General features: G+C 40.5%; 3 protein-coding genes across 3 annotated transcripts in view; 2 read left to right on the top strand and 1 right to left on the bottom strand.

Moving 5' to 3' along the window:
• Positions 1 to 101: 101 nt before the first annotated feature.
• LOC116181544 (odorant receptor Or2-like) lies at positions 102 to 5,280 on the top strand. The gene is made up of 5 exons (XM_031501934.1): positions 102 to 1,170; positions 1,221 to 1,314; positions 1,363 to 1,464; positions 4,976 to 5,137; positions 5,191 to 5,280. The coding sequence occupies exons 1-5, from the start codon at positions 305 to 307 to the stop codon at positions 5,260 to 5,262; spliced, it is 1,296 nt and encodes a 431-aa protein (XP_031357794.1). The 5' UTR covers positions 102 to 304; the 3' UTR covers positions 5,263 to 5,280.
• A 611-nt stretch (positions 5,281 to 5,891) lies between these two features.
• LOC116181545 (odorant receptor Or2-like) lies at positions 5,892 to 8,746 on the top strand. Its single transcript, XM_031501935.1, has 6 exons — positions 5,892 to 6,194; positions 6,234 to 6,745; positions 6,792 to 6,885; positions 6,935 to 7,036; positions 8,105 to 8,266; positions 8,316 to 8,746. Exons 1-6 carry the CDS (start codon positions 5,925 to 5,927, stop codon positions 8,379 to 8,381), a joined length of 1,206 nt encoding a protein of 401 aa, XP_031357795.1. The 5' UTR covers positions 5,892 to 5,924; the 3' UTR covers positions 8,382 to 8,746.
• Positions 8,379 to 20,242, bottom strand: part of LOC116181546 (protein retinal degeneration B) — a 39,346-nt gene continuing 27,482 nt past the window's right edge. The window contains exons 10-21 of the mRNA XM_031501936.1: positions 19,443 to 19,544; positions 19,203 to 19,391; positions 18,662 to 19,156; positions 18,429 to 18,614; positions 18,215 to 18,385; positions 18,025 to 18,159; positions 15,414 to 15,676; positions 15,109 to 15,363; positions 14,898 to 15,058; positions 14,667 to 14,847; positions 14,351 to 14,622; positions 8,379 to 9,933 (exon numbers count right to left, since the gene is read on the bottom strand). Of these exons, the coding sequence (XP_031357796.1) occupies positions 9,780 to 9,933; positions 14,351 to 14,622; positions 14,667 to 14,847; positions 14,898 to 15,058; positions 15,109 to 15,363; positions 15,414 to 15,676; positions 18,025 to 18,159; positions 18,215 to 18,385; positions 18,429 to 18,614; positions 18,662 to 19,156; positions 19,203 to 19,391; positions 19,443 to 19,544 (2,564 nt within the window). The 3' untranslated portion in view covers positions 8,379 to 9,779. The remainder of the gene's footprint in view (positions 9,934 to 14,350; positions 14,623 to 14,666; positions 14,848 to 14,897; positions 15,059 to 15,108; positions 15,364 to 15,413; positions 15,677 to 18,024; positions 18,160 to 18,214; positions 18,386 to 18,428; positions 18,615 to 18,661; positions 19,157 to 19,202; positions 19,392 to 19,442; positions 19,545 to 20,242) is intronic.

Below are 20,242 nucleotides of genomic sequence, written 5' to 3' on the forward strand. Positions count from 1 at the left end.
GCTGTGCAATTAACGGTTCCATAGATATAGCCTGTGACCATTATTAATGGGACACCCTGTAAATGGTTTATTGATTTGCTGATGATACTCGATCCGGTATTGGAATATGTCCGACTTGGGTCAACTAAAAAGTAGATTACATAATTGAAAACGATATATCTACTTCAGAAAGACACTGCATTGTAATTATGAGGTTGCTGCAAACTCTACGGGAAAATCTTTTCAAAAGACCCAGTTGGACGGGCAATAAATTTTTATAGTTTATCGGAAAACTAATTTGAGACAAAGTGCATGGATTATTCACATGTGGAATCTCTGCCAAACTTTTTCCTTTCAATCACTATTAATTTTTCATCAAAGGGAAATCCGGCTACTTAAAGCACTAGACAGGGGACATCGTGTCACACGAGTCATGGAAGCGTACGAGAAATCAGATCGCGCCGAATTGCCGAAACACCTTCGGACCGACGGAGTTAAGTGGCTCTTCGTACCCGTCAAAGTCATACTGGACGCTTTGAGCGTGTGGCCGGAACGACAAAATAAAATTACGCTCACATTGAGTCTAGCGGTTATCATCAGTTACCTGTACATATTCACAGCCCAGATCAGCTTCATTTTGGATAAGAACACGGATCTGTCCACCGCCGCCGATGCTATTGCCGGAGTCATTGCCGCAATTGAAACCGCAGGTCGCCGAATTATAAGCATATTTTTGGCGAAGAAAATCGCCAAAATTTTATTGACGGTGTACTTCGAGTTTTGGCCCTCCGACTTGGTGACTCCCGAACTGAGCAGGCTCTTAACGCGAAGAAGTTGGATTCTACTGGTAGCAGTCGCGTGCTACACGTCCTCGGCACTCTTTTGGTCCTCGCAGTGTTTGACGGTGCCGTTTCAACTGCGCGACACTCCGCTGCCGTCCAAATTCACCTTCCCATACTTAAGCAGTCCATTTTACGAGATGGTCTACATCTGGGAGGGCGTTTTGAGCGTCGAATTGGCCATTAACATTTGCAGCTTCGACTGGTTCTTCATGAGTGTAATTTGGTCGTGCACCGCCCAGTTTCGCCTCCTGCGGGAATACCTGAAGGCGAATTTTGTAAAGGCCGAAGCAAGCGGGCAGGCTTGGGAGTTGATGGTGAAGTGTATCAAACACCATCAGCTGCTAATCGAGTAAGTCTCAACTTCCTCGTTTGCTAGCCGAAATGACGCTTCATTTCCAGAACCACGAAGAACATAGAAGGAATGCTCACGGTATTTATTTTGATCGTTTACCTTGGCACTGTTGGTACGGTCTGTCTGTCCGGATTCCTTCTGGTATGACATTATGATGCTGACGTGTGCAAATTACAATTTGATTTTTAGACTATCGTTCGAACCGAGTTTGGAAGACCGTTGACTTATTTCTGCGGCCATATGAGTCAAATATTTCTGTACTGCTTCATTGGTAATGAACTTAGTAGAGAGGTGAGTGTTTTCTTTGCATCTCAACAGGTGCGTCTGGATTTGAGGACCATTGCCGTTTCTGGGGGTTGGTCTAAAATAATCTGTCCCCTAATTGGCTTGTCTCAAGTCCACTTTCAGTTAGCAGGGCCATCTTGTTTCTACTTTGTAGTCCAATCTCCGAATGACATTTAAAGTTATCGTCAACTAAGACCAGTCTATGCCCTAAAGAATTTATTTCAGGGCTTAATGTCTCCTTTCTATACTTGCTACACCACCAAATCCAAGAATACGCACCTCACAACCACCCTCGTATCATTTTCCGTCCCGATTAGCCCTTCTGCGCCCTGAACAATCCTTTTCAGCGCTTAAAGTCTCGTTTCTTTACTTCTTACGCCACCAAATCCAAGAATAAGCACCCCTCAACAACCCTCGCATCATTTTCCATCATGTTTAACCCTTCTGCGCCCTAAAGAATTTATTTCAGGGCTTAATGTCTCCTTTCTATACTTGCTACACCACCAAATCCAAGAATACGCACCTCACAACCACCCTCGTATCATTTTCCGTCCCGATTAGCCCTTCTGCGCCCTGAACAATCCTTTTCAGCGCTTAAAGTCTCGTTTCTTTACTTCTTACGCCACCAAATCCAAGAATAAGCACCCCTCAACAACCCTCGCATCATTTTCCATCATGTTTAACCCTTCTGCGCCCTAAAGAATTTATTTCAGGGCTTAATGTCTCCTTTCTATACTTGCTACACCACCAAATCCAAGAATACGCACCTCACAACCACCCTCGTATCATTTTCCGTCCTGATTAGCTCTTTTGCGCCCTTAACAAATTTTTTCTGCGCTCAAAGTCTCATTTCTTTACTTCTTACGCCACCAAATCCAAAAATAAGCACCCCTCAACAACCCTCGCATCAGTTTCCATCATGTTTAACCCTTCTGCGCCCTAAAGAATTTATTTCAGAGCTTAATGTCTCCTTTCTTTACTTCTTACACCACCAAATCTAAGGATAAGCACCTCACAACCACCCTCGTATCATTTTCTGTTGTGATTAGCTCTTTTGGCCCTTAACAAATTTTTTCTGCGCCCAAAGTCTCTTTTCTTTACTTCTTACGCCACCAAATCCCAGAATAAGCACCCTTCAACAACCCTCGTATCATTTTCCATCATGTTTAACCCTTCTGCATCTGCGCCCTAAAGAATTTATTTAAGGGCTTAAAGTCTCCTTTCTTTACTTCCTACACCCCCAAATCCAAGAATACGCACCTCACAACCACCCTCGTATCATTTTATGTTGTGATTAGCTCTTTTGCGCCCTTAACAAATTTTTTCTGCGCTTCAAAGTCTCCTTTCTTTACTTCTTATGCCACCAAATCCAAAAATAAGCACCCCTCAACAACCCTCGCATCATTTTCCATCATGTTTAACCCTTCTGCGCCCTAAAGAATTTATTTCAGGGCTTAATGTCTCCTTTCTATACTTCTTACACCCCCAAATCGAAGAATACGCACCTCACAACCACCCTCGTATCATTTTCCGTCCTGATTAGCCTTTCTGCACCCTGAACAATCCTTTTTAGCGCTTAAAGTTTCGTTTCTTTACTTCTTACACCACCAAATCCAAGAATACGCACCTCACAACCACCCTCGTATCATTTTCTGTTGTGATTTGCTCTTTTGCGCCCTTAACAAATTTTTTCTGCGCTCAAAGTCTCCTTTCTTTACTTCTTATGCCACCAAATCCAAGAATAAGCACCCCTGAACAACCCTCGCATCATTTTCCATCATGTTTAACCCTTCTGCGCCCTAAAGAATTTATTTCAGGGCTTAATGTCTCCTTTCTATACTTCTTACACCCCCAAATCCAAGAATACGCCCCTCATAACCACCCTCGTATCACTTTCATTTGCTCTTTTGCGCCCTTAACAAATTTGTTCTGCGCTTAAAGTCTCATTTCTTTACTTCTTACGCCACCAAATCCAAGAATAAGCACCCCTCAACAACCCTCGCATCATTTCCCATCATGTTTAACCCTTCTGTGCCCTAAAGAATTTATTTCAGGACTTTATGTCTCCTTTCTATTCTTCCTACACCCCCAAATCCAAGAATACGCACCTCACAACCACCCATCGTATCATTTTCTGTTGTGATTAGCTCTTTTGCGCCCTTAACAAATTTTTTCTGCGCCCAAAGTCTCCTTTCTTTACTTCTTATGCCACCAAATCCAAGAATAAGTACCCCTCAACAACCCTCGCATCATTTTCAATCATGTTTAACCCTTCTGCGCTCTAAACAATTTATTTCAAGGCTTAATGTCTCCTTTCTATACTTCTTACTCCACCAAATCCAAGAATACGCACCTCACAACCACCCTCGTATCATTTTCTGTTGTGATTTGCTCTTTTGCGCCCTTAACAAATTTTTTCTGCGCTCAAAGTCTCCTTTCTTTACTTCTTATGCCACCAAATCCAAGAATAAGCACCCCTGAACAACCCTCGCATCATTTTCCATCATGTTTAACCCTTCTGCGCCCTAAAGAATTTATTTCAGGGCTTAATGTCTCCTTTCTATACTTCTTACACCCCCAAATCCAAGAATACGCACCTCACAACCACCCTCGTATCATTTTCTGTTGTGATTTGCTCTTTTGCGCCCTTAACAAATTTTTTCTGCGCTCAAAGTCTCCTTTCTTTACTTCTTATGCCACCAAATCCAAGAATAAGCACCCCTGAACAACCCTCGCATCATTTTCCATCATGTTTAACCCTTCTGCGCCCTAAAGAATTTATTTCAGGGCTTAATGTCTCCTTTCTATACTTCTTACACCCCCAAATCCAAGGATACGCACCTCACAACCACCCTCGTATCATTTTCTGTTGTGATTAGCTCTTTTGCACCCTCAACAAATTTTTTCTGCGCTGAAAGTCTCCTTTCTTGACTTCTTATGCCACCAAATCCAAGAATAAGCCCCCCTCAACAACCCTCGTATCATTTTCCATCATGTTTAACCCTTCTGCGCCCTAAAGAATTTATTTCAGGGCTTAATGTCTCCTTTCTATACTTCCTACACCCCCAAATCCAAGAATACGCCCCTCACAACCACCCTCGTATCATTTTCTGTTGTGATTTGCTCTTTTGCGCCCTCAACAAATTTTTCTGCGCTTAAAGTTTCCTTTTTAGCGCATTTTTGCAAATTTATTTGTAAAAAGGTAACTTTTAATCTCACTTTTGCTGGTTGGCTGGTAACAAATGCGGGCCCGTAGAAGAACTCTTGTAGAAAGAAGAGGAGTGTACATGCATCTACCATGTAATTAACAACTTTAGGGACGGAGCTGCATGATATGGGGTCGGCGACATCTGGGCGCCATCACCGAGCGTGTTACTAACGTTCATGCATCTCACATATACTTACATCGATTTCACTTCGGTATCAAAAATTAATGTTATCGCAAGGAATGTTATGATCCAAAATACGACTTACCTTTGTCTTTTACTTTTGAAAATACCTATTTCTTGATTTCAAGAGCCTGGCGCTGGCGGATTCAGTCTACGAGTGCGGTTGGCATCTGACGGCGTACGATCGCCGAGTTCGCAAATCGCTCATCTTAATTATGGCAAGAGCTCAACGTCCCATCACGATCACCCTTGGAGGCTTTGGAGTTTTGAGTCTAGGAAGTTACATGAAGGTACCGGTAAAACCTACGATTTCAGTGGAACGTACTTGAGGTGTAATTTGCAGCTGCTGAAATTCTGTTTTTCCGTATACACGCTTCTCAGTACCATGATGGCCAAGCAACGAAACACGCTCTGAAGAACACACTTACCCCCCACAGAAGATACAACAAAATTATAATTTTTAAGCACCTATATATAGAAAAAACCGTAAAAGCCACCCCATTTCGGATTTTGTGATTAAGCCATTTCTTGCCGAATCCTGTAAACTTATTTGGAAGCCCTTTTGAAGCAATCAGCAACTATCAAAACTTGTTTAAAGACTCACAAATGTGAGTGAAGGTTCTATAAAAGCGTCTCTAATTGCTCCGTTTATAAAGGTTCCTCGCCGTTCGATTTTTCAACGCCTAAGACTCTTAAATGCTGTTACGAGACTCATAGGTTCTTCGAAACGGTTTTAAAAAACAATTTAAACACTACTAACGTCTATTAAGGATTTCTAATCAATTTTCGCCTGTAGAATCCAAAAAATTTATAGTCATCAAGATTACATTTTAGTCACATCACATTGCATGCCTAGTGGGAATATTTATTAATTAATCGAAGACACTAGCGGACCTTGTAAATATTAAAATAACTACCTACGAAATTCCCTTTGAAGATCTCTCGCATCTGCAGTATGTGGCACTTATACCTATAATTAACTCACCCTGTAATTAAGGTGAATACTTAAATAGTTTTTTTAAAAACCATAAATCTACTTAAGGGAGAAACCCTCCATAAGGTGACGCACTTTAAATTATGTCCGACATTCAGGTGGTCAATACAGAAAAATTGCCCAAGCACATCTGGCACGATGGCGTTAAGTGGCTCTTCGTGCCTATTAAAATTATTCTGGATAGCCTCAGTGTGTGGGCTGAAAGGCAAAACAAGTTCACGTTAATTCTGAGTATCATTGTTGTTACTAGTTACATTTACATCTTAACGGGACAGATCAGTTTCATTTTCGACAAGGAAACCGATCTGACAACCGCCGCCGATGGTATCGCCGGGTTAATTGTTGTATTAGAGGTAAGTTTACTTTAGTGAGTTTGTAAAATTTCCCTGTAGACTATCAGCCGGAGGGTGATCAGCACAATTTTGGCGAAGAAGATCGCACGCATCTTGTCGACTATCTACCATCAGTTTTGGCCCTCTGATATGGTCGGGGACGAAGTGGATAGGTTGCTAAGGAGAAGAAGCTGGATCGTGCTCGTTTCGGTTGGGATCTACACAATATCGGCACTTTTCTGGGCCTCCCAGTGCTTGACGGTCCCATTCCAGGTGCACGCCACTCCGCTTCCGTCCAAATTCACATTCCCCTACTTACAAAGTCCGTTTTACGAGATGGTGTACGTATGGCAGGGCGCTTTGAGCGCCGAACTCGCCGTTAACATATGCGCTTTCGACCTGTTTTTTGTTAGTCTGATTTGGACGTGCGTAGCTCAATTTCGCCTCCTGAGGGAGTACTTGAAGAGGAACTTCGCGAGGGTGGCTCGAAGCGGATTCAACCGCACCGAAGACAATACGGAGGCATGGAATGTTGTTTTAAAGTGCATCAAGCATCACCACCTGTTAATTGAGTAAGTTTCGCAGTGCGTTTTTTTCTAATTGCAAATCTTCTTGTAGAACGGCCAAAAATTTAGAGAATATGCTGACGGTCTTCATCCTAATGCTGTATATTGGTACAATTGGTACCGTCTGCTTATCAGGGTTTCTGCTGGTACGGTATTTTCCGGTTAGCATGGCAAATATTCATTTTGGTGTTTTAGACCATCGTTCGAACGGAAATTGGGCGACCATTGACTTACTTTTGTGGTCATATGGGGCAAATCTTTATGTACTGCTTTATTGGAAACGAGCTTATACTGGAAGTAAGTACGGGATTGGATGTTATACCGACTCTCCTTCTTTATCGGGTGCCGTTCTCCACAGTTAGCGCTCTTCTCGCCGAGTAAGCTCGTCTATTTTTTCAATTTTCCGCCCTGGACTGCCTTGATGCGATTGCTTGTTGCCAGGGGCGGACTGGGTAACTGCGGGCCAGGTGGAATTGCATAGGTTACGGGCCATTAAAGTATTAGTGTAGTAATGATGGTGGCGCTGAGGGGGGGGGGGGAATTTTCTTATAGAATGTGGCCTGTGGAATCCATAATTTCAAACAGTTCCAAGATTGGGCTACTAGTTCAAAAGTTACAGCCCTTTGAATTTTTTTCTAGTCTATAACTTTTGATTGAGAAGAAAAAGTGTTTTCCCGAGAAATTTTGGTGTAGTCGATTTTTGGTAAAAAAGGAAGGTTATACACAGGGGCGGACTGGGTACTTACGAGCCATTAAAGTATTAGTGTAGTAATGAAGGCGCCGGGGGAGGGGGGGTAGCTCTGAGGTGCACCACAAAAACATTTTAAAGTACTCCTTTTTTTTTTAACAACCTAACATCAACCCCAATTAGAGAAACGTGTTAATAATTTATTAGTAGTGCAAGAAACTAAATACAGCACATACTTATAAATTTCCAACGGGCCATTATGATCTACAGGCCAGGTGGCAATCGCCACCCGCCCCCCGTGCCAGTGCGCCACTGCTTGTTGCCACTGAGCCTGGAATTGACTGATCACCCACTCTTTAATCGTCGCCCTGACGAAGAACCCACCACAGCTCGTCCATCCTTTTGTTACTCCCAATTCCGCAGTGCGCTGGTATCCAGATCAAACTTACCCTATTAGACTCACCTAATCTATCTAGAGTTCGTCTACAATCAAGCACTCTTCTTCAAGGCCCTCAATTTCTCAATAGACAAGAAAAATCCATAAGAGTTTTGTAGGATTAGCATCAAAATGTCCCAATGAGTTTAACCAACCACAATATTTCTTTCTACAAGCTTATATTTACAAAATGGATACAAGAGTGAAGCTTAATTTTTATTGACAGTTAAAATTATTGCAGAGCATGGCGTTTTCGGATACAGTTTATGAATGTGGATGGCATCTGGGCGCATATGAGAGGCGAGTACAAAAGTCCCTCGTATTAATTATGGCCAGAGCTCAACGCCCCATTACGATCACTCTCGGTGGATTCGGCGTGCTAAGTCTATCCAGCTACATGAAGGTAGGTAACGTGGCGGTTAATTTTCCAGGCACTAGCCTTAATGTTACAGCTGCTGAAGTTCTGCTTCTCCGTGTATACGCTGCTTAACTCGATGATGGCGAAGCAAAGGAACTGATATCTTAAACTTTATTTAACTACCTCTTATTTCACGTGAGAGATACATGTAAACAAATTTTCTTATAGTTGAACAGATAAACTTTTCACAACCTATGAAGATATGGCAACAAAATTTTAATAATAAATAGAACTAGGGAAGATTGCAAGGATTATACGAAACTATACCGAATACACTTTTACAACATGTTTTTTATACACTCAACAATTGCAATGTTTATAACGAACAATACATTCTATAGATCAAGAAACATAACATATCACATGTCAAATGCGCAGTATTTCAATGTAATAAAGAAATGTAGCAGCAATAAACCTCTATGCACCACTATTGCTTTAAATATCACAATCAACCCGACTTTTTTTTTTAAATTTAATCAATTAATACTGTCTTTGCACCACTGCCACATATCTTTTCTATTATAACAATTATACATATATACATACTAACTATAGACGGGAATGTTGCCTGTACAATTAGAAAAATACAAGAACGGTATAACAAAACTGTATAGTTAAGAAAATACTTCAAGCTACAATCTAACAGTAACGCACATTTATATAAAGCACAATCCAATGAATTTCGTCGATTAATAGATGGAATGTTTTGTAATGACAATGAACGGGTCTAATTGTACGTTTAACATAAATACACACCAACTAGTCGCGTTAAATTAGTTAATAAGAGTATTAGTACAGGAATAATAATAAAACTTTGCAAACCTCTAGTCGCGATAACGTTTATGATAGTTGGCCCATTTGAATGTGTCAATGACATGTTTAAGAAGGGGTTAGAGTAATGGACTCTCCAGTATTTCCAAGAACGAAGTAATGATTTTCTCCCCACAGCGGTGATATGCACTAATCTATGTGCAACACTGGATAACATTTAAGAAAATTGAATCTACATCTAATTCAAGCCATAAAGAGATTTGCACAAGTTGTCACAATTATTTTTTTTTTAAAAATAAGCAAACATTCAAGATCTTCCCTCCCGAGGTAAGTATATAAAGATACCTAGTAAGCGATTATGTACTTCAAAGCAGGTAGGTAGTAATAATTATATAAAAATATACATTTTCTATATAATGAACAATTTTCCGGTTTTTCTTGTGAAGACTATTTATGTACAAACCCCATAAATATCTTTTGATTATTATCAACTCTTTTTTAACAAATATCTTACAAAATTGAGACTCAAATAGATTCTAGATCCTAATAGTTTAAAAACAAAGTTTGCACATAAACCTGGTGGTGACGTAATGCATCTCTTTCCCTTTGCCAAACAGTGTGTTTGTTGATAGCATGAACACTATGTACAGTTAAGCACTCGAGAAGCGTAACGGCAAATTTCATATTCAATTGTACTAATGATACGAATTTTTTAAGAGATCGAAGGTCACCCAGGTCCCGTACTACTCGTGACCGAGGCATGATTGCCAATTGTGGCGAGCATGGGCCGAGAGAGCTGGCACCGACGTGTGCTTAAGGATCGTTCGACTAGTCCTCCTTCGCCTGCAATTGGGTATGCGGTACCTTTTTTTGGAGTTTTGCTGCTACAAATTAATACAAGGATTAATGAAGTTGTGGTACAAACCAAATTTAGTAAAAAAGCGGTTCAGCGAACAAAACTTCTGATAGGTGCTAATGTTTTTGGGTACAATTAACCGCTAGGTACTCGGAGAAGGGAAAATCTACATACTGCGGCTTGCTGTGCTTCATTGATGGGAAAAGCTTAGGGTCATTGTGGAGTATAACTTTATTACAATGAGGAAGTCTTTTAGTTCGCACCTTTTAGTGGAGCAATTGAGGTCCCACAAGCCAGCAGAGCCATTTTAGAAAAATGAAGGACGAAATACATCAGAATTATAGGCCCTTTTTTAGACACTTGAACAAATTTTCAGGCGGCATCCTTTAAAGAAAAAAACTATGATTTTGCTGGCTAAAGAAGAAGCTAGCGGATCACATGTGCGATACGCTATGCGCATGCGCAAAATTTTTGCCTTGTAATTAATATCGATCCATTAACAGTGACTGTATAAAGACAGTGTGGTCATATGCTCTATATCCGCCATGTTTTTCCCATATTCTTCATTGAGCTGATCGGTTTAATTGAATTGGTAGATCTTGGCATTTTTCTATGGTTACAATATTATTTCCACAACTGTTTGTGACTTGACCACCTTGAATTCCAAGTTAATTTCCGCCAACTCGATTTATTTGGTTAAAATATGGCGGATATCCCACCTACCAATAAAAAAACAACACCAAAGTATGACCAAACTGCCTCTATACAGTAGGTATACAGTCACGGTAGATCCATTATGAGTCACAGAAAGTACCGCAATCCATTGGGCCCGTGTGTTAGAGAGAGAACGCATGTTTTTTGCCCAAAAATTGCGGAAGTTACCAGATTCTAGTAACTTTAATGTTAGGGATTGGTCCACCTGTTTGGAGACATCTGTCAAGTAGGTATTTGAAATTTGAATTTTCTTTTACAAATAAATCAAATATATAGCAAGTTGTTGTGTTTCAGGTTTTAAAAAAATTAATGGTAAAAGTGTCTGAGTTGTCTCTTGTATTATAGGAGAAGAAAAGTTGAAACGATATTCCTGAATTGGGAAGAAGTACAAAAAAAATTAAAATTATTCGTCTCATTATAATATTAACGAACCTTGAGATCGTTTATAATTTTGTATTGCTGCCTGTCTGTGCGTCTGTCTGTCCGTCTGTCTGTACGATAACTTTGTGTAGAAACGTCCGATCGCTTTAAAAATTGATATACACATGTTCTTCAGGATATAACAAAGTTCGCAATTGTTTTTCGGCTACGTAGACCAACGGGCCAAAAAGTTACAGACCAAAAACTGCGCAAACCTCCAAAAAGGGTTTCTAACTCTTGTTACAAAGAACATATGAATGTCCGGTTTTCTGTGTTAGTAAATATTCCTTAAACTTCAGGCAAATATGCAGATGCAAACAAATACTGCGCATACGCATAACAACTTTTGTATTTGCGCATTCCTAATTTTTTATTTGTTAATATATTTAAATGAAATTCTGTATCTAGGCACCTCGAATAAAAGTGAAACTAATGCCAAATCAGAAAATTTCTTTTGCGCATGCGCAGTCGGTTTTCTTTTATTTGTTAAGGTATTTAAATGAAATGTTGTATTCAGGCACCTCAAATAAAAGTAAAACTAATTCCATTTCAAAAAATTTGTGTTACAAGCTATGCTGATCAGGTGGGACAGAATCAACCCCTTAGGGTGTATTGTAAAAATGATGTATGTGTGAAGATCTCGAGGATCGTTTGGTATTCAGTTGTATCGGATTTTTGAAATATAAGTTAAGAGTTTAAATAAATATATTAATTGGGCGAAAGCCCATTGAGGGCCCAGAACAAGAGAGACAATAAATAGACAATAAATAAATAATTTTTATTTATCCACTACATCTCCGAGAGAGGCAAAATCAAACTGATCTGGATGATAGTTTTTTTGTTTAAAGGATGCCGCCTGAAATTTTGTTCAAGTGTCCAAAAAGGGCCTATAATTCTGATGTATTTCGTCCTTCATTTTCTAAAATGGCTCTGCTGGCTTGTGGGACCTGAGCAATTGTGACTTACACTTCGAGGTCTAAAAATTCGTGTATACATTTTAGATGAACCTGTGACTTTTGTATGATGGTATCCACGACTCCTCACTAGCATACAATTAAAGCTATGGGGTACAGAAATAGGAACCTGCGGTATTGAGTGGGTAGATATCTCAGTTATTGCAAAGGGGCGAGTCTTTTCTATAGAATTTGACGTACCTACTTAAATTGGTGACATCACCATATATTTGCTCCAGCGACCTATATCGAAATTATATTATCAGCTGTTTTTAATGATAGTTAAGCTTGCGATTTTTCGCGACCCTGTGCCACTTTTGTGAAACCACAAACAAAATCAATCTAGCACTTTTGTTTCTGAGATATAAGGAGAAAAGTTGACAATCACGTAACATTTTGAAAATGAGAGATTAGACGTCTCCCAATCCCACATCATCGATCAGAAATTTTGTTACAACCAGCCAAAAAGCAAAGCACATTGTTGAACGATTTACACCGCAACAGCGATTAAACCGTACTACTTTGATTTGATCTTTGTGTTTCTAAAAACATTTACGCATGCGCTGCACAATGAAGCCCAAGCCATTGTAAACAAGTTCTGTAAAAGCAATGGTGGAAGGACCCGAGGTTGTGAAACACGCCCGGTATGAATCATTTTGAATGTTGTACACAAGAGGTAAGCTGAAGGTTAATAAATCCTTCACATAGTCTGCCGGTAAAAATTCAAAATGAACTGAACGTGTGACTGTTAGTTATTGCACGAGAGTTATTGCGAATGTGATAAATAAGTAAGAAAAGAAAAGGTTGTGCGTTAACACCTTTGCTCACATAGACGTGATTTTTAGTAATAATAACTGTACCGCAGCCTTACCCGATTGAACACGTTAATAATGAAGGGTTGTCGTGATTGATGGACAATTTCCACACCGCGTCTCTTGTGATTTGAAGAATTTAAACATCAACAATTTCTTTAACAATCTAGACCTGCGAGAAATGGGACAATTTCCAATACAAAAGTTAGTCGTAAGCGAACAAACAAGCTGCAGTATTGCTAAAATTAATTCGATCACTTCTATGTAACTGTGCAATAAGATAACATATAGTTACCGTTACTAGTTAGGGTTACTAGCGAATGCTACACGTGAGTTATGTAAACCTTGCGCTTCAGAAAGCCACTGCCTCGGGCTGGGGAAGACATCCCCGTGTCATTGCTGAAACAGGTACACCACTACAAACAAAACTGAACTATCCACTATCGTAGATAGTCAAAATTAATCATGCTTTGCGACATGTACGTAAATCACAAAAGCGGGCGTTTCATTAGGAAAAAGAAAATTCTATTATTAGTGTGATTGGGCTAATGGGATTCTTCGAGGGTGACAACAACCTCACTCAAGGGGATCGTTACTAACACCAAGTGCCGTAAAGAACTGTTTGATACCAAACGCAAAACGAGTCATATAATTTAAACGTTACTTTTGAACTAGTAGCCCAATCTTGGAACTGTTTGAAATTATGGATTCTACAGGCCACATTCTATAAGAAAATTTTTTTTACCAAAAATCGACTGCACCAAAATTTCTCGGGAAAACACTTTTTCTTATTAATTTGGGTGCGTAGAAACCAAATCAATTCGTACTTTTTCGATCAGACTTCTCAATCAAAAGTTATAGACTAGAAACCAATTTCGAAAAAAAATTCAAAGGGCTGTAACTTTTGAACTAGTAGCCCAATCTTGGAACTGTTTGAAATTATGGATTCTACAGGCCACATTCTATAAGAAAATTTTTTTTCCGGGTCGATCTGAGACAATTTTTTTTTCGCGGCTCAAAAAAAGGCAGTGTATAACCTTCCTTTTTTACCAAAAATCGACTGGACCAAAATTTCTCGGGAACACTTTTTCTTATTAATTTGGGTGCGTAGAATCCAAATCAATTCGTACTTTTTCGATCAGACTTCTCAATCAAAAGTTATAGACTAGAAACCAATTTCGAAAAAAATTTCAAAGGGCTGTAACTTTTGAACTAGTAGCCCAATCTTGGAACTGTTTGAAATTATGGATTCTACAGGCCACATTCTATAAGAAAATTTTTTTTCCGGATCGATCTGAGACAATTTTTTTTTCGGGGCCCAAAAAAGGCAGTGTATTACCTTCCTTTTTTACCAAAAATCGACTGCACCAAAATTTCTCGGGAAAACACTTTTTCTTATTAATTTTGGTGCGTAGAATCCAAAACAATTCGTACTTTTTCGATTAGACTTCTCAATCAAAAGTTATAGACCAAACAAAAACGTAGCAAGAATCCTCTTAAATCAATCACACCCTAGGAAAAATGCAGCTTAATAAAACCTTACCTTCTTCGTCGCGAGTAACTTTGACCGGGCAGACCAAAGTACTCCCTTGGAATTACCATACGCGCATTGCCCTGCGCAGGTCGCGACCCCCCATGCGCCATCAGCATAGAAAGATGGGCCGCGTACCCCTCCGTTAACAAAGTCGCTTGGTTATTCTGCTTCTTGGACGCTTTCCCCACTATGTAGATTTGTTTCGATCTGAGACCTACCGATGTATAAACGCTTATGTCTTTACTGCTGCCGTACGCTGAGTGAATTGTCACTCCGTGGTTCTGCAACGTAATTCTATACGAAAAGTTGGTCCGGTTCAACATACCTGCACCAAATTGTTCAAGTAGGCTGCTTTGTGCCCCAGGGGGTCAGTCGACAAGCCGTCCGCGAAAGACACCAAACCGTGGGGGAAGTTATGCTGGGACAGCCACGAAACCACCTTCTGCTGTTGCATATCCGGCCGACCTGTGATGTAAATTATAAGATACCCCAGCTCCTGCCAATGCCTACAACGCAATCGATATTCCAAACAGACCGTGATGGTGTGCACGCAAACCTGACAACATCGACAGCTCCGGCCCGTACTTTCGGATCGCGTCCAGTCACAGACATACTCGCAGTAAACGAACCGTCAATGCTAAAGACAACGCATTCAGTCTTAGGCGGAACAACCGCCAGAAAGAAATCAACGGAAGTGTGATCACCTCTTACGACCATCTAAAACCGTACAATATCACCATTCACATGTAAACAAAAGACAGTCTCACTTTTATCGGGTACAAACCGTAGCCTAAAGACTTGTCGTCGGGGATCGTATATGTAATCCTACCAGTCTTGTCGGTAATCTCAGTGGAGAGCTGTACCCATTCACCTCCCGGCGTATCCTTCATAATGTGTATGTCCACCTTCTCGCCAGCCAGCGTGATCATGTCAATAGGTCCATACATAAACCGGGCAATTAACGTCTGGGACGCCCCCTCTCGCACGATCACGTCATTGGCGCGATGGTTCGCCGCGACATTCTACCGAGAACGCGATCGGAAAAAAACTCGCCAATCGAAACGTCGCTTACCTTCAATTTAACGGAGGTGCGTTTCCTAATCCACTTCTCCCTCGGCTGTCCGGGCCTGAAGCAGAATTCGCGATCGTCGACGCCGGTGATCGGCGCGAGCTCCTGACGCGCCACCTGCCTCAGGATGAACGCGATGACGTCGTAGCTTTCCCAGTAGCTCGCGTGGAACAGGTGCGGCAGGGCGTTCGTCGGAAAGTTCGATAGGCCTTCGGGGCAATACAGGGCATAATCTAATCGCTTGCCGCCCCACCATTTTTGCTGTACTAAAAGAACGAATGCGTCGGTACAAAAGCAAATTCACAAAAATTAACAATCAAAACCGTACAATGTGACGATCCTCCAAGTTAGTGGAGATGCAGGGAAGAGGGTGACGGGTCCGTTAACTAGGCCCCCCTTCTGAGAGATTTGATAGTCGTATTATTTTAAAATTAATGCGCTCATATGCGCCACCGATAATAACTCTTGCGCCATTATCGTTTTTTAGAAATCCGAAAAAAGATTTGGGGGGGGCCAAGTGAACGTAGCCCCCCCAGTACGTATTTTGTCGCTTGTAACTAGGTCACCTGATACATTTGGTTATGCGCTCAATTGCGCCACTTGAATTAAAGCTAGCGCCATTACGGTTAAGCCATAAAAAAATTTTAAAAAGTGGGGGGGGGCTAACTTAACGTTTTCAAAAGTTACGTTTTTTAACATGTTTTTTCTACTACATCGTACCTTTCATCATGCGCTAAAATGCACCGTAAACATAAATTATTGCGCCATTATAGTGTTTCAGAAACACTATACAGGGTGTTTTTTTGGGAGCTTTAGTTAAACGTTTCTGGGAAAGTAAAATAGGTAGGTTTTTAAAAAATTGTACTTAGGAGTTACTCCGAAGGCCGACTCGATGTACAATATTTTCAAAATGGACGCACTTCCGGAAATAGCGGAAGTCCCTAGTAACTTCGTTATTTTTTTCTCTTTTTTTATTACATTTTTGGATTCTACGTGAAATTTCAGTTCTTTTGATATGTCGATATCTACCATTTATGGTTTTTAAATTATTTTGACTTTAAGAAAAGAAATGGCGGATGCAGATGGTACTTTAATAATTGATTACTTGAAAACGGTTGTAGTCATAGCAACACATTTTTATCAGTGCATAGAGAATGAATAGAGCTTTCATTTAGTGTACTTAAAAAAAGTTAAGTTGCATCTGGTGTAATTATTTTCATTGTTTTGTTGCCTCGAATAGATTTTGTTTTGTTTTTTTTTATTCGTCACAGACTACTTGACTGGTATCTTATTTTCAATCTTATGTTATGATGGCTCGTTGAAAAGAGAATTAAAAAATCTATCAAGTAATCTAAAAAATCCAATATGGCGCCCATTTAACTTTAGGAAGTTGGTAAATGTTCCTCAAAAGTTGCCATCTTGAATTTTTTTTGACATCAATTCTAAATTATCAAAGACAGTCACTTTTATATAAAACTTTTTTTATATCTCTTATATGTTCGATGAAATAAGACATTCAAGGAAATGACCAATTTTATTTTTTTTGAATTTACGTCGAACCTATGCGACATTTTGAATTTCCATAAGGAAATTTTAAATAAGCATCCAAACCTGCAAAACATTGCCCATTTAACCAATTCTCTATCTTTAATAATAACAAAGTTACCCATGAAATCCCACGCGATCTGGGACACACTGTATATACTGTTCATTATAAAAAGGTAGCAGATGGCGGTGTGTTTGAAGATCGACACACACAGGAAAAATATAAAACGGCACAAAATTTGGAAAATATAATTATAAATCAAACGATATCACGCTTGGATCTTTGAAATTGACAGCTAATGACAGTTCGACAGTTTAGTTCGCAATTGAAACTTCTTACAGACAGAATTCGTCACTCGTTTTATTTTTCAGGGTAATAGTGACTCGTGTTTTAACCAATCACAGTGAAGGTTAAACTGTCCCTATGCTTTCTACAGCTACCTTCTTAAAATGAATAGCGTTATACTTCTATTATAGGTTCTCAAAAACTATAATGGCGCAAACGTTTATGTTTACGGCGCATTTTAGCGCATGACAAAAGGTACGTTGTAGTAGAAAAAGCATGTTAAAAAACATAACTTTTGAAAAAATTGAATTAGCCCCCCCCCACTTTTTAAAAATTTTTTATGGCTTAACCGTAATGGCGCTAGCTTTAATTCAAGTGGCGCAATTGAGCGCATAACCAAATGTATCAGGTGACCTAGTTACAAGCGACAAAATACGTACGGGGGGGGGGGCTACGTTCACCCCCCCCCCCAATGTTTTTTCGGATTTCTAAAAAACGATAATGGCGCAAGAGTTTTTATCGGTGGCGCATATGAGCGCAAATCTCTCAGTGGGGGGGGGAAGGCAAGTTAACGGACCCGAGGATGACCGTCCTTTGATCGAGTCATTGACTATACACAATGGTCGAGTCTAAGATGTATCAAATAAACCGAACACATGTACAATCACAACACCGGGTCTAGCATGCTGGATATGCAAGCAATCCATCACGATTAAAGAAATAAAAAACAAACAGCACACAAACTAGAGTCACGAAAATCTACACGGTACATTAACTACTTACAAGCGTTAACAGCCTGTAAAGGAATAGTATCGATAATCCCCGAAATGGTACTTTGTATAGATACTTCTGACAATCGTCTGGGTTGCGCACCCAACGAGTCATTAAACATCTGCGGATTTGACTGAAGTACCTCGACTACAAGAACCGAAAAATGACACCGCCGCCGCCGGAAATAATGTAAAAAACTTACGTAAATGATATGGTTGTCCGTCCCCCAATGGATACTTGGCGTAGCGAGCGACATTTATAGGCGGCATAATTGAGAACCTTGCGGATAGGAGCGGTTCCAAGCGTGCGGCGACCGGATCGGTAGGATGAAAAAGGTTGTACACCTGAACGCAGTTGGGACGGTTGATGTTACCTGCAATTTTTCTGTAGCGAGCAAAGGCGAGGCGTTCGCTTACTGTTTTTCTCGTCGGCGGACGACATCTTTCGGTAGGCAAGGACGAGGGCCAATGGGCTCCCGAACATGAAAAAGTCTGATACGTCAAATTCGAATTTGGGTAAGCTAGACTGGTCGCTCGTTGATGAGGATCTGCGACGTGGAGACGGTGCCGTTAAGTGCCCAGATTCGTTTACTTGCACCTCGTCTGTGGTACAGTTCGAGTGAGTAAAGAAAGTGTTTCGGATAACTCACCTTTTATCACCAAGATGTCGCTGTCGAGAATGCTATTTTCGCTGCCGTGCCTGGACTGGTAACGCGTCGGCCGACAAAGTGCGTCATAAGTCAAAACCGACCCCACTGAATCCGCAACCAGGCACACCTGCCCGGTGAAGCCCGAACCTTCCTCGCTCTTCAAGAACTCTTGATACACCATATTTGCACCGTTAACGGTCCGCGTAACCGCCTCCTGGTAATCCGGAGTCGAGCTCGCCAGTAGCGGTATCGCTCCAATTGGAATGGAATCGTGGGTTACTGGAGGGATATCGGTGCTCGACGGCGAAACGTCGAAGCTATACGGACTGAGACTCGATAAAATGCCCAAACTTTCGGTACATATCGAAGGACAAGACACTACTCGCACAGAAATATGACCCACAAGCGTAGGGTAATGTTGACGCATGACCGACTCGAACGCGCCCCGGAATGTTGCTACATCTGACTTTTTCGCAGTTAGATCAACGTTCGCATCTACAACCACACATAGCATCGGACCATCACAAAACGGATTATTTACCCAAAACGCTTCCGGCGTGCATCACCAGCAGCAAAACCGTAGTGCTACAGGGCAAGTGAGCGGGAGAAGCGCACGGCGAATCCGGACAGGACGTGTCCAACGAGCTTCCCTTTCCTCTCTGCAAAGCTGTCCGATTGCCCCTCTCGCTCGCGACGCGCTGCAGAAATGCAGGAGAAAAAATGCTATCGTCTGAAACGCGCCGAATTAACAAAAGGTCACCGAGAGTCGTGTTCGACTGACCTCCGTGCCTGTCGCCAGCGACATTAGGCGAGGTCGCGTCGAGTTCCTCCTCGGTCAACAAGTCCAACGAGCTCCATTTGGCAAGTGAAGATTCTCCTACATCTGTGAAAAACGTATACAAATTTCTCGTCTGGTTCTTGCAAAATAATGAGTTGGCGACCAAAAACAAGAGAAAACAAAAGTTTCGTGACCAAACAAAGTTTTGTTTTTAGGCTAGTCAAAATAGGTGGTTAAGGTAGAAAAAATTAGTAACAAAGTGATCTCTGCGGAAATGAGTACTCAATAGGGTCCTTATTAACCCCTCAAAAATCGCACTTTGTCGTAATGGTGGATCTTGGAAAAAAATGGCCGCCATCTTGAATTTTTTCGAATTTATTGAATATTTCGTAAAGTAGGTATACATTATATCAAAAAAACTCAAGAGACTTTTTTTATGGAGAATCAAAGTTTAAGTCTATTGATCAAAAATCAAAAAAGTTATTGAAATTTATATGATTTGGCAATATGAATTTTTTAAAAATTTGGTAAATATTTGAATTAGTTAAAACTGTTTTGTATGCCTAATTTTGAAAATAAGGATTTTAAAGTAAAATACTCAATAATTGGGTAATTATTCACATCTGTGTCGAGACTTAGATGTACGTATTTCAAAAACTTAATGCAGATATAGCAGTTTTAATTAAATCAAGACTTAAAATTATTTTAAATCTGTACCGGAGGGAGGCAAATAATTGAATGTTTTTATTTTCTTTAGGTTATCGGCTCACTAGAGTCGTTTATATATTTTAACAAGGTCTGAT

This window comes from Photinus pyralis, unplaced genomic scaffold (genome assembly GCF_008802855.1).
Source record: "Photinus pyralis isolate 1611_PpyrPB1 unplaced genomic scaffold, Ppyr1.3 Ppyr1.4_LG9, whole genome shotgun sequence".
Lineage (NCBI taxonomy): Eukaryota > Metazoa > Arthropoda > Insecta > Coleoptera > Lampyridae > Photinus > Photinus pyralis.

Bases quoted from the DNA above. Each gene is read 5' to 3' on its own strand.
- LOC116181544 (XM_031501934.1), top strand. From the start codon at position 305: ATGTGGAATCTCTGCCAAACTTTTTCCTTTCAATCACTATTAATTTTT. The intron at 1,171-1,220 runs GTAAGTCTCAAC...CTTCATTTCCAG, and splicing joins CACCATCAGCTGCTAATCGA to AACCACGAAGAACATAGAAG. The intron at 1,465-4,975 runs GTGAGTGTTTTC...CTTGATTTCAAG, and splicing joins GTAATGAACTTAGTAGAGAG to AGCCTGGCGCTGGCGGATTC.
- LOC116181545 (XM_031501935.1), top strand. From the start codon at position 5,925: ATGTCCGACATTCAGGTGGTCAATACAGAAAAATTGCCCAAGCACATC. The intron at 7,037-8,104 runs GTAAGTACGGGA...AAATTATTGCAG, and splicing joins GAAACGAGCTTATACTGGAA to AGCATGGCGTTTTCGGATAC. The intron at 8,267-8,315 runs GTAGGTAACGTG...TTAATGTTACAG, and splicing joins GTCTATCCAGCTACATGAAG to CTGCTGAAGTTCTGCTTCTC.